The sequence below is a fragment of the Trichoplusia ni genome, chromosome 16 (assembly GCF_003590095.1).
Source record: "Trichoplusia ni isolate ovarian cell line Hi5 chromosome 16, tn1, whole genome shotgun sequence".
Lineage (NCBI taxonomy): Eukaryota > Metazoa > Arthropoda > Insecta > Lepidoptera > Noctuidae > Trichoplusia > Trichoplusia ni.
In genome coordinates this window covers 8709369-8720535 of record NC_039493.1, presented here as the reverse complement: position 1 = coordinate 8720535, position 11167 = coordinate 8709369, and the positions used below count along the sequence as shown (strand labels likewise).

At 32.8% G+C, this 11167-nt stretch overlaps 3 protein-coding genes across 3 annotated transcripts; 2 read left to right on the top strand and 1 right to left on the bottom strand.

Moving 5' to 3' along the window:
- Positions 1-69: 69 nt before the first annotated feature.
- LOC113501682 (alkaline ceramidase-like) lies at positions 70-4059 on the top strand. The gene is made up of 5 exons (XM_026882870.1): positions 70-640; positions 918-1074; positions 1650-1749; positions 3176-3313; positions 3389-4059. Exons 1-5 carry the CDS (start codon positions 548-550, stop codon positions 3708-3710), a joined length of 810 nt encoding a protein of 269 aa, XP_026738671.1. The 5' UTR covers positions 70-547; the 3' UTR covers positions 3711-4059.
- A 1004-nt stretch (positions 4060-5063) lies between these two features.
- On the bottom strand, positions 5064-6795 carry LOC113501683 (6-pyruvoyl tetrahydrobiopterin synthase-like). The gene is made up of 4 exons (XM_026882871.1): positions 6491-6795; positions 6145-6224; positions 5883-6028; positions 5064-5613 (listed from the first exon to the last, which is right to left on the bottom strand). The coding sequence occupies exons 1-4, from the start codon at positions 6556-6558 to the stop codon at positions 5407-5409; spliced, it is 501 nt and encodes a 166-aa protein (XP_026738672.1). The 5' UTR covers positions 6559-6795; the 3' UTR covers positions 5064-5406.
- Positions 6796-7031: 236 nt separating this feature from the next.
- LOC113501681 (electron transfer flavoprotein subunit alpha, mitochondrial-like) lies at positions 7032-10544 on the top strand. The gene is made up of 7 exons (XM_026882869.1): positions 7032-7220; positions 7699-7839; positions 8265-8529; positions 8730-8945; positions 9421-9572; positions 9846-9956; positions 10336-10544. The coding sequence occupies exons 1-7, from the start codon at positions 7179-7181 to the stop codon at positions 10399-10401; spliced, it is 993 nt and encodes a 330-aa protein (XP_026738670.1). The 5' UTR covers positions 7032-7178; the 3' UTR covers positions 10402-10544.
- Positions 10545-11167: the final 623 nt, after the last annotated feature.

Sequence of the window (11167 nt, the reverse complement as noted above, 5' to 3'; positions counted from 1 at the left end):
CTGATGTACTTTAGCCAAGCCAAAGGTGTCTTATCAAAGTGTCTATCTAAGAAAGAGTATCGTTAAGATAAATTGAACTTTTCTATGTTATGCACTGCAGACGCCACAGTTCCTCGTTTTAGTATTACTATTTGAGATTTTAACGATATTATAAGAAAATCATCAAGAATTTAATAAAAAATGTTCTTTGAATGCAGCCTTTGCGATAAATTTTCATTGGTTGCGGTCAAGTGTCGAGTATGTCACTGTCAAATATAAAATGTCAATGAGAATTCAGCTTGTTGACAGTACTCTCAAGTCAACAATTCAACATTGTATGTCAATGTATTAAGGTGAACAGATGTGTTGAATCGCGCGGAAACAAAATTTTCGTATTTATTTTCGATATTAAATAAAGAAATTTATACTGGAAAGATTATACATAAAATATCTTACTGTAACTTAGCATCTGTGTCTTTGTTTTTGAAAATTTCTTTAAAACATTTTTATATTTTTGTGCGTAATTTTATTTGAAAGATTGTAAACAAAGAAGCTGAAAACAAACAGAATGTGGTCTCACTTAGAACGTGGAAGTTCACCCGTTGACTGGTGTGAATCTAATTATTCTATTTCGCCAGTTATAGCTGAATTCGTCAACACAGTGAGTATTTACTGAATTTTCTATTTTTAGTCGTAATATGCAGACAAAGGATTTTTATGGTTTACCTGCAAACATCTTCTTCAAATGCTACAGAAAAATACCTTAAAACATGACTGCATACTTGCATAGACCCGAAACAAAAACTCGAACTTTGTGATCGTTTTTTTCGTTTTCATCATACATAAAATGGTCATTGAACTTGGACCCCAACCTTTTTCGTGACAAAGAAGTTTTTAATCAATCTTATGAGTGTCTTACAAGTCGTAATTTGTTTTAGATTAGCAACATCCTGTTCTTCTTGTTCCCCCCTGTGCTAATTCACCTCTTCCAAGAGTACTCAAAGTTCTTCAACCCAGCTATCAATGTTCTATGGGTTCTGCTGATGGTGGTTGGTATGAGCTCTGCCTACTTTCATGCGACCTTGAGTTTAGTTGGTAAGTATTTACATTGTTTTTGTGGCTTTAATACTTGTTGAGTCATTCACAAATCAATTTGTACTACATATTATTATAACTTAATTCATTTAAAACACTTATTTTGAATTTATTTATAATTTACTTAATTTACTTTGATCAATTCAAATTGTATACATATCAGCACAAAAAATAAAACAACTAGAGTATGTCACAACATTACTTAAGTCTAATATTTAATATTGACTAAGAGGAGTCATCAAATTTGTGTCATTTCATGAGCCTTATAGGAGTGCTTGATAATACAAGGTTAATAAACTGTAACACAATCATCTCTTAAGAAGATAATCTTATCCATAATCATTTGTGAAGTGCCCCACTTAAGACAAGTCCTAATACTTCAAATTGCAATATTGTCTTAATCACAGATTGCATTAAGACTCTGTGTCTTTTAAAGGAGACTAAACAAAAGGAGGTTTATTTTTAGAAGCCATAACAAAACTATGTCCTTATGTATTGATGATATTAAAATATTGTTAGTATGTCCCACAATATTGACACAGACAGACTTGTAACAATGCTATTTACAATTTCAGGTCAGTTATTGGATGAGTTGTCTATACTGTGGGTATTTATAGCAGCATTCGCTATGTTCTTGCCAAAGAGACATTTTCCAACATTCTTAGGAGGCAACCGGTGAGCTAAATTATTTTACTAATAATATGTGTCTGTCTTATCTGTGTGTTGGTTGCACTGCAAGGCTAAATTGCTGTGCTATACATTTTATGAGTGACTAGTTAGAGTTGCTATGGCAATTTGGAGACTTAAAAAATGCTACATAAAAATACTTTTAAAAAATTTGCAAAAAACTCACAATTAAGCAGAATGTATTTTTTATTTACAATTTATTAAAAATTGTTTTTGTTGTACTTGCAAAAACTGATGTATGTATAGGTGTATCTAATTAATATTCTTTATTCTAAGTAATAACGTGTCCATCTTATAAGCTATAAAAAATAGCAATTTATCTTTATTTTTGCAAGTGAAGCATGTTAGGTAGTTACTAAACTGCACAATAGTGAGCAATTTATTTACTTTAACTTGTTTGTCTCACATCTGACCAAAGCACAAATGAAGAAGTTTTAGCATGAATTAACACTCAAAATTAATTGTGTTTCCTACATAATGGTACTTATATTTGTTAATTGGAACCAAATCATACAAACACGCTCTAGTTTTGGCGCGAATTGCATCATACATCGGTGAGTAGGTAGGTACGGTAAATGGAAATTTCAAAATAAAACATTTCCATAAATATACAATATCTGAACAGTTGGTAATAAAAGCGTTATATAAACCGCATTTGCGCTGTTTATTTGTGATAAACAAACATACGGAAGCAAACAAAGGCGATATTATTTGTAACACACAACTAGCATGAACCTATTTAATATTATTAAGTAGGTACTACTGTATTTAGATAATGGGGTTTTTAAGTGTGGGAAAGAAACCTGTTTTACATTTAGTTACCTACTTAGCCGCAGGGAGATAATATTCAGCAGATTATAAACTTTAAATAAATTGTTTGCATTGAGAATTTAATAACGCAGTTAATACTTAGATATACACTGTATTATTCTCATCAAATATAATAATTATAATTATATTCCTACGTACCCACACACGTATATTTAAATTACTCCATTCCATCACGTTTTCACATAGCAAAGACTTGCGATCATTTTTGTCAACATCGCTATTAAGTGTGACGTAATAATTGTCATCTGCGGTTAGCATGTACATCTACAAAAAAAGCTAACAATCAGTAATAATTAGAAACTTGAGATGCAATACGATGTATGTTATTAAAATCATACAATATTAATTATCTCAATACGGAATACCTACTACTCCAGTCACATACGATTTACAAAAGCAACATCGTAGTCCGCGCGTTAACTAATATTTAAACCATTACAAGTCGCCGAGTTAAATCGATTAAAAACATATTTGCGTCAGAGCGCTTTTGTAGGGCACGATAAATACGTGAGCAGTGAACACTGATTGCTCGGAAATATGTTACGAGGGTAATTATTTTTATAAAAATATTCCATAATTTCAGACGAAGACTCGCGATTTGTTCTAGCGTCGCTTCAGTGCTGTGCACCGGTTTCTTAGTCATGCAGCCGGCGGCTAACGCTTTCGCGTTAATGACACTTGTCGTACCTGCCCTTGGGTTCCTCTACAAAGAATTAAACCTGTACGTATTTTTCTTTGTTGTCTTGCAATTTTAGATGTTTTTTTTTAATTTCTTAATCTAATTCAAATATTACAGGGTGGAGTGTGCGCGTGTGTATCGACTCGGCATACGCTGTGTCATCGTCTCCTTGCTAGCAATACTCTGCTGGACCATTGACCGAATGTTCTGCGACGCCTGGCAGTCCATCGATTTCCCGTACATGCATGGAGTATGGCATGTGCTTGCATTCATTGCCAGTTACACTGCTCTTGTTCTCTTTGCATATTTCAACGTTAATGAAGAAAGGCCTGAACAGAAACCGCAGCTCAAGTACTGGCCCGTAAATGATTTTGAATTAGGTGTTCCATACGTATCAATTAAACATCCATGCAAAAATGGCGACGATTTAGCAATTTAGTTATGATTGCGTCGAGTCCTGAATAGGTATTGTACGTATGCAGAATTAATGAGGCTGATTAACAGTGACTAATTACCTTATCATGATGAGAGATACTCCCATAATTTATCAGATCTGATAAGGAAAACAAAAGACATGTAGATCATAGTCAATTTGTGAGTTAAAGCGTTGTTTAAATGAAGCCAAAATGTATTTTTAATAAGTGGGTACTAAACCCGATTACGAAATTTAGCAAGTATTTGGCTAAGGGTTGTAGAGTTTGATACCTTTATTACTTATTACATTTGGACTGAGGCGTTACGGTCTTAGCGTCTTTTGGCCAGAGAATATATTTTCTGTTAACATATCCGATTTTTATGTAGGTATATATTCAAGTCATTTTTAATGGGCTTCATTCTGTTACATTGACTTACTATATATTTTTGACTGTGATTGTTGTATTTTATAACCTTTTTTATTTATATTTTTATTTTAGATGTGTTTACATTTTCTTATATTTTTTTTCTTGACGATATTTTATATAGAAATATAAAATGGCTACCATCTTCAGGAAGCCTCAAAAATGATTTTTATTATATTTATATTAGTGTTGATATATATTTTACCAATTTTAACTGTCCTACTGAGGGAAAGAAAACTTCATAATGGATTGGGCAGGTTTATGAAGCTAATTATTTTCATAGATTACCTAGTACCATGTGCAAATATAGCGCATATTCTTATCTCCCCTTCGTCAGTTACCAACAGAATACAATGAACTACTTAAAAATTGAGGTAAAATACTTAGTCACAAGAGCTTTTTACAGATGAAGCAGTGTGCGATTTTTGCACACAAGTGGTACAATATACAAACAGCTTTCAAAGCAGTCTATTTATTTACTAATGTTTTGTGATGTCAAATATATCTGAGATATTAATGTAGGATAGTATAAGTGTGTAGCTATTTATTTTATATACTGTTAGATTATTAAATTGTATTGGAGGGTAGTACAAAACTAGTGATATCATTGTGTGACAATGGAGTTTACCTAATTTATTGATTTACTATTAAATCAAGACGATGTACTGTATTAAAGTATTCTTTAAAATATATATTAATTTGTGTTAAATTAAGGAGACTAAAAAAAAATGTTGAAGTGGAAGATATATCGAATGTTATTCGAAAAAAGGCGGCGCGATTTAAAATTTCTATCGCTCTAAATATGAAGGTATCGTATTATTATATCAGTTAATTATTCCTTCGAAAAAGAAGGGTTAGCCTTTAAATAAGTATTGAATTAGAATCTCTGATTTTACGAACTGCGAAAAATCATGGGTTGGTATATTTAATGTAAATTATTATAAAAAGTGTTATTGTGTTTCAAATATTGTGGAAACTACATAATGAAATATTTTATTTGTTCAACTATACAGAAGTTTATTATAATTGCGTCTACAATAATATGCTTATTTTTATTTATCACAAAATGTAATGAGTTATAGAAATAAATAAATGGCTACCTATTCTTGTTTTTGAATCAATTCTCGAAGAAAATAAATCGCTAAGCAGTTTGGAATGTTTAATTTTAACAGGTTTACATGAATATAAAATATAGGAATATAATATAATATTATAATCATCCATAAAAAAAATAACTATCACAATATATTGTACACTTAATATCAAGGTAGGCAAGAGTCTCTGAAGACTAGTCAATTAGTCAGAGTCTGATGAGACATCATGGTGGTTTGGATGCAGACTAGTGGAGTCAAACTTCTTCCTTGGATAGGTGCTCCCACCCCTGTACACCACATGGTTCTTTTCAGTCTCTAAGATCTTAACTTCATGTAGCAACTGCGGCTTTTCCATAACCTTCTGAAGTTGGTCCCAAATGTATATTGCCACATTTTCTGTTGTACTTACCTAAGTGTAAAAAATATGAATTAGTGACTTGTCTTTATATAATAAACATTATTATCAATATGTATCATGAATCAAGGCACATATTCATTACTACAGCTTCAAATTTAATGAACTCATTGATAAGTGATAATAAACTGCTTAGAGATACAGATAAAAAATGACCTACAACCTTGTAGTGTTGTGCAACATTGTTCTATTAAAAAGATATTACAAATGTAATTGATTACACAATGATTGAAATAGTAAATGAGACAATTAAGAATAATTACCACAGCTTTGAAGTATGGGACATCCTGGTCCAAGTTTTTATGGTCAAGTGGATCCATGATAGCAAGCTGCATGTACTGCTTGAGCTCATGAACATTCATAACCATTCCGGTTTGAGTATCTACTGGGCCTTTCACTGTCACCAATACTGTAAAAAAAAAAGTTTTATAACACATTGGCAGTAATAAGGACGAGGGATCTTATATTAGGCCATTTTTTATGTTGATAATGGTAATAAAAAATAAATTGTGAAGATTTTCTTACCAACATAATTGTGCCCATGTCCATTCGGATTATTACATTTTCCATATATCTTCTTATTCTCCTCATCAGTCAAGTATGGGCTGGAAAATAATTATCAAATTAAAATTAAACATTCAAGTTCTCAGTAAAAAATCTAGGTACATAAATTAGTACAGGGAAATATATGGGTCTGGAATTTAATCGAAAAGCGTCACTTTGTCTTTTTTTATTTGAAAATTAAAGCACAAAATACTAAACAAAGATAGAGAAACATTTTCTTATACAATAAGTACGTGGTCTGATACCTTTCTATTATAACTATTAGAAAGGTAGTTACGGGTATTAAATAACACCTGCGCATACATACCTGTGCAGCCTGTGGCACGAACTGAAGGTTTCTCGTCTAGTTATTGATACGATGGGTAAAGGGGCCATATTTCGATAAATTGTGTGGTGTGTTATTAAATATTATAAGAATAAAAAAAACCGAATTTAATACAATATTAATATTAACAGGAATAAAGACAACAGTCCACTCACGTCGGACTACGTAAATAAACTAAGTATAAAATACGAGTTTAGAGAGATGAAAATGAGATTGCGAGACGAATATACAAGTAATACAACAAGTATAACAAGTGTTGTCAAAACTTTTGATTTCAACGTCAACTGTCATTAAAATATTTGTGACAATGCTGGGTTGCCAGCGACGTGCGCTGTGAATACGGAATACAAAGTGTAGCCAAAGTGCAGATTCAGCGATTGAAACATGTTAAAATGGATGTCGATGAATGAAATAAATTTCCATTCTGCCATCTCGTATAATTTCTTGTGATAGGTAGTGAAAAATGCAGCATTCATGATTTTTTTTCCGCGCTATTGCACTGACGACTGACTGTCACTGTCAGTGTCAAGAGCGAATAGACAAGTGGCGTTTATCGAGTATAATATCTACGGGCATAGTAGTAAAGTACAGTGAATTGGACTTTGTAACCTTTTAGAAAACTTTTTAATTGTAAATAGTGTAAGTTATAGCGGTTTATATAATTTACAATATGTTTTCTCCGTGCAGCCGACATGTATTCTTCTCAACTCAGGTGAGTGAACATCTTAATTTCGTCTTATTATTAATTCATTTGCAAGGTTAAGGTAAAATATTGATAGCACAATTACATACCAATTATATATGGTCCTGTTTACTAGAGACGTACCGAGCCCGAATAAGGGAGTCCATTTGTTTTTATAATAACGTACAAAGTATTTCACCAAAACTACCCTATTTCGTACTTTTCCAATTATAAGTTACACATGAATATGTTATCAAGTGAATCAACAGAAATCGCCTCACATAGTAACACGTTTATTTTTAATTATCTCTTAATATTAATTATGATTTTGTGTTAACTTGGTACTTATGTATGTGTTACTACTACCTGTAACCATAATATTAGATGATAAAATGAGTATAATAATTATGTTCACATTATAAACATTGCACCATGGAGGTTTTAATAAGAAGGTTATACCTTTTAAATATAACAGACTTAATAATGATTATTGTGATTATATTTCCAGTTGAGGAGACTTCAGAGTACTTTGGTAGTTGCTGAGCACAACAATGAAGCACTCTCAGCGGCGACACAGAACACCCTGAGTGCTGCCAAGAAGATTGGTGGTGAAGTATCAGTGTTGGTAGCTGGCACCAAGTGTGGCCCTGTAAGTTATCTTATCTTTTCCACATTTAATATGTACTATTAAACCCAAGTGTTATAAGTCTGACATAACCTGGTAACAACATAGTCTGCATATTTAATCAAAGGTTGGAAGCTGTCAATTTTTATATTGGCAACAAGCCATAATGATTAGTGCATGTATATGGAAGTTATATTCAGTATGATATAAGAAACTATAAATGGAACAATTGCTAACTAAACCAATTAAAAAAATAAAATATTTCCTAATAACTTAACCACCAGCTACTTCTCATCCTTGTGCAGCGTGGAGATTTACAAATTGTTTAGTTAAATTACAATTGCATTTTGAAGAAGTTATGATATTTTTTTTTTTATGAAAGACTCCACTCCACTCCTGCAGCAAGGAATTTAATCCATACCCCAAATAAAAATGTTTTTCTATTTCAGGCTGCTGAAGCCATTGCCAAGGCAAATGGTGTTTCCAAAGTCCTGGTAGCTGAGAGTGAAGTCTTCAAGGGTTTCACCGCTGAGACTCTTACTCCCCTGATCTTGGCCACACAGAACCAGTTCAAATTCACACACATCTTAGCCCCAGCTACTGCCTTCGGCAAAGCTATTCTGCCCAGAGTAGCGGCTAAGCTTGATGTCTCACCAATCACAGACATCATTGGAGTAAAAGATGCTAACACCTTCATCAGAACTATCTATGCAGGTAATTTGATTCAGTCGCTATATAGTAATATAAAATGTGTTGAAGCTGTTCTATTGATAAGTGGAAGGTTCTGCTGCTATAAAGAATAATAAAATATTTTTTATTACTGCATACCAATTTCCTTAATTATGACGAATTCTGACTTATATACCCTACAGTTACTGTGAAACCATTAACATGCTTGCTACTTATCTTTTCAGGTAATGCAGTCCTTACTCTGGAAGCCAAGGACGCGATCAAGGTGATCACTGTCCGTAGCACGGCTTTCCCGCCGGAGCCCCTGGAGGGCGGCTCAGCGGCCGTAGACAAGGCGCCCGCAGGAGACTACAAGAGCGACCTCGTCCAGTTTGTGTCCCAAGAGCTTGCGAAGTCTGACAGGCCTGAGCTTACCAGCGCAAAGAATATCATCTCTGGAGGTAAAATACTTGCCCTCTTTCTTATTGAAATATTACATGTATGTAGTTATTATTCATACAGTATACTCTACTTGAGAACTAAAATTAAATCTTGAGGTTTCCAGAAACTTGATTTACACATGCAAAGAACTATTGTAATGGAGAAAAGATCTGCATAGATTACAGAATTATTTGTTCTTCTCATGATCTAACAAGATTAGAGTGTTTTATTTAAAGTTCCGCCTCAATCGACTAACTTATTGGATTCGAATCGTAAATAGACTAACAACTAGATGATTCTTATAAGAGCATGTGTAGAGAAAGTAAAGATTGTGCTCTTATTAGGTTTTTAAATTTATTTTCAAAATCTTCTATTTATACTTTTTTCTTTTATTATTCGATATTTATGCAATTAAAACGCAAGCTCCTTTTAGCAAGCTTTTAAATATGTCCATTCACTTGAATTACGAGTAACAAAAGAAGTACATTGTTTCAGGACGTGGTCTCAAGTCGGGAGACAACTTCAAGCTGCTGTATGACCTAGCCGACAAGCTGAACGCCGCCGTGGGCGCGTCCAGAGCCGCCGTCGACGCCGGCTTCGTCGCCAACGACCTGCAGATCGGACAGACCGGCAAGATTGTTGCACCTGTAAGTTTTAAATAGCATTTTTTTTTATCTAGCACAGTGGGCTAAGTCCCACCGCTGGGCAAAGGCCTTCTCCAAATCTTTCCACGATTTTTACGACACTGTTCTCGACCCTAAATACAAAAAAAATAGCTTTATAATAGTCATATTTGACGGTATTGTAAATGTGACTTTAGATTGAATCTGTTTGTTTGTCTATAAAAGTTGGTGTTCAGAATAAGCCGATGCTAGCTCAAGATTAAATAGTAACTAACACATAATATTGATCATCTATAGGACCTATACATCGCGGTCGGCATCAGCGGTGCTATCCAGCATTTGGCCGGTATGAAGGACTCCAAGACCATCGTCGCTATCAACAAAGACCCTGAGGCACCTATTTTCCAGGTGAATAATAACTTTCAAGTTATAAATCAATTTTTTTTTTCGAAATTTCTTTAGTTAAAAAAGTTATCATCATATATATTTTAAAAAAGGTTCTCATGATATTTCAATTTAATTTGGAGGATACTTAACGTATAAGCATTCGAACTGACGAAAACATACGTTAAGTATACATTTAGATTTTTTTACAAGATACTCTTATGCCAACAAGTCAAGGCCGATTGTTTCTTATCAGCTTCTTATCTGCTACTAACAACAAAGATAATATATGTTATAGTTATCTCAATTATTATTAATTTGTTCGAAAAGTAATTTATAATGCCTATATAACTTTATTAGGTGAATGATCATCAAAATTTGATTGAATTATTTCTTTTTTAAGGTAAGCGACTACGGTCTCGTCGCCGACTTGTTCAAGGCAGTTCCTGAGCTCACTGGCAAGTTGTGAACGCACAGATAATGTATAGTAAACCAGAGAGAATCAAGTACATTGTTTTTAGATAAAGATTTATACTTATAACACGACTTTTATACCCTTCCTCGAGATTTATGAACTTCTATTGTTGTTCGGCGTATTCTATCATGTGTAAATGAATTATGTAAGAATAATAAAAATTGTTACTATATGTTTTGTTTTCTTTATCCTTTATTTAAATATGCATTTCTATGTTTTGAACGAGTAGCTTTGAATACAGTGTTGTGTTGTTGTGTTTCTGGGTATCAAAAAATAATTGGCATTTATTGCAACAAAACATGTTACGATAATAAAAGATGTACAGTCATCTGAAAAAAAAAAATATTTATATCGATTAATAACAAATATGACGTAAGTAATATAATAATATCAGCCATTGTGTTCGCGTTATTTTAGAAATTTGAAATAGTATCGCTACTCGACGATAGATGGCGCTGTTTGACAGTACTTGACGTTACTCATCAATATAAGAATACGGTATTCGTATGTTAATGAAAGGTATATTTATTTTCAAAACTTGATAACAATTTTTTTTTTAATATTTGAGAAACAGATGATCATGAAAAAACTGAAATTAACTTGTATCTATTCGGTGGTTAGTAGGTATAGATACCTATATATATATTAGCTGACGTTTTCATCTGGCAGGTAAGTATTTTTAGATTATATTTCGAATCGAAACTGTGTTCAGTCAATTTTTCAAATATATCTATTAATTAATTTTAGTCTACACTCACTT

Excerpts from the sequence above, each read along its gene's own strand:
- LOC113501682 (XM_026882870.1), top strand. The coding sequence starts at position 548 with ATGTGGTCTCACTTAGAACGTGGAAGTTCACCCGTTGACTGGTGTGAA. Across the intron at positions 641-917 it reads TAGCTGAATTCGTCAACACA|ATTAGCAACATCCTGTTCTT; the intron begins GTGAGTATTTAC and ends AATTTGTTTTAG. Across the intron at positions 1,075-1,649 it reads TGCGACCTTGAGTTTAGTTG|GTCAGTTATTGGATGAGTTG; the intron begins GTAAGTATTTAC and ends TTACAATTTCAG.
- LOC113501681 (XM_026882869.1), top strand. The coding sequence starts at position 7,179 with ATGTTTTCTCCGTGCAGCCGACATGTATTCTTCTCAACTCAG. Across the intron at positions 7,221-7,698 it reads ATGTATTCTTCTCAACTCAG|TTGAGGAGACTTCAGAGTAC; the intron begins GTGAGTGAACAT and ends TTATATTTCCAG. Across the intron at positions 7,840-8,264 it reads CTGGCACCAAGTGTGGCCCT|GCTGCTGAAGCCATTGCCAA; the intron begins GTAAGTTATCTT and ends TTTCTATTTCAG.
- LOC113501683 (XM_026882871.1), bottom strand. The coding sequence starts at position 6,558 with ATGGCCCCTTTACCCATCGTATCAATAACTAGACGAGAAACCTTCAGT. Across the intron at positions 6,029-6,144 it reads ACATGGGCACAATTATGTTG|TATTGGTGACAGTGAAAGGC; the intron begins GTAAGAAAATCT and ends TTTTTTTTACAG. Across the intron at positions 5,614-5,882 it reads TCCCATACTTCAAAGCTGTG|GTAAGTACAACAGAAAATGT; the intron begins GTAATTATTCTT and ends TTTTACACTTAG.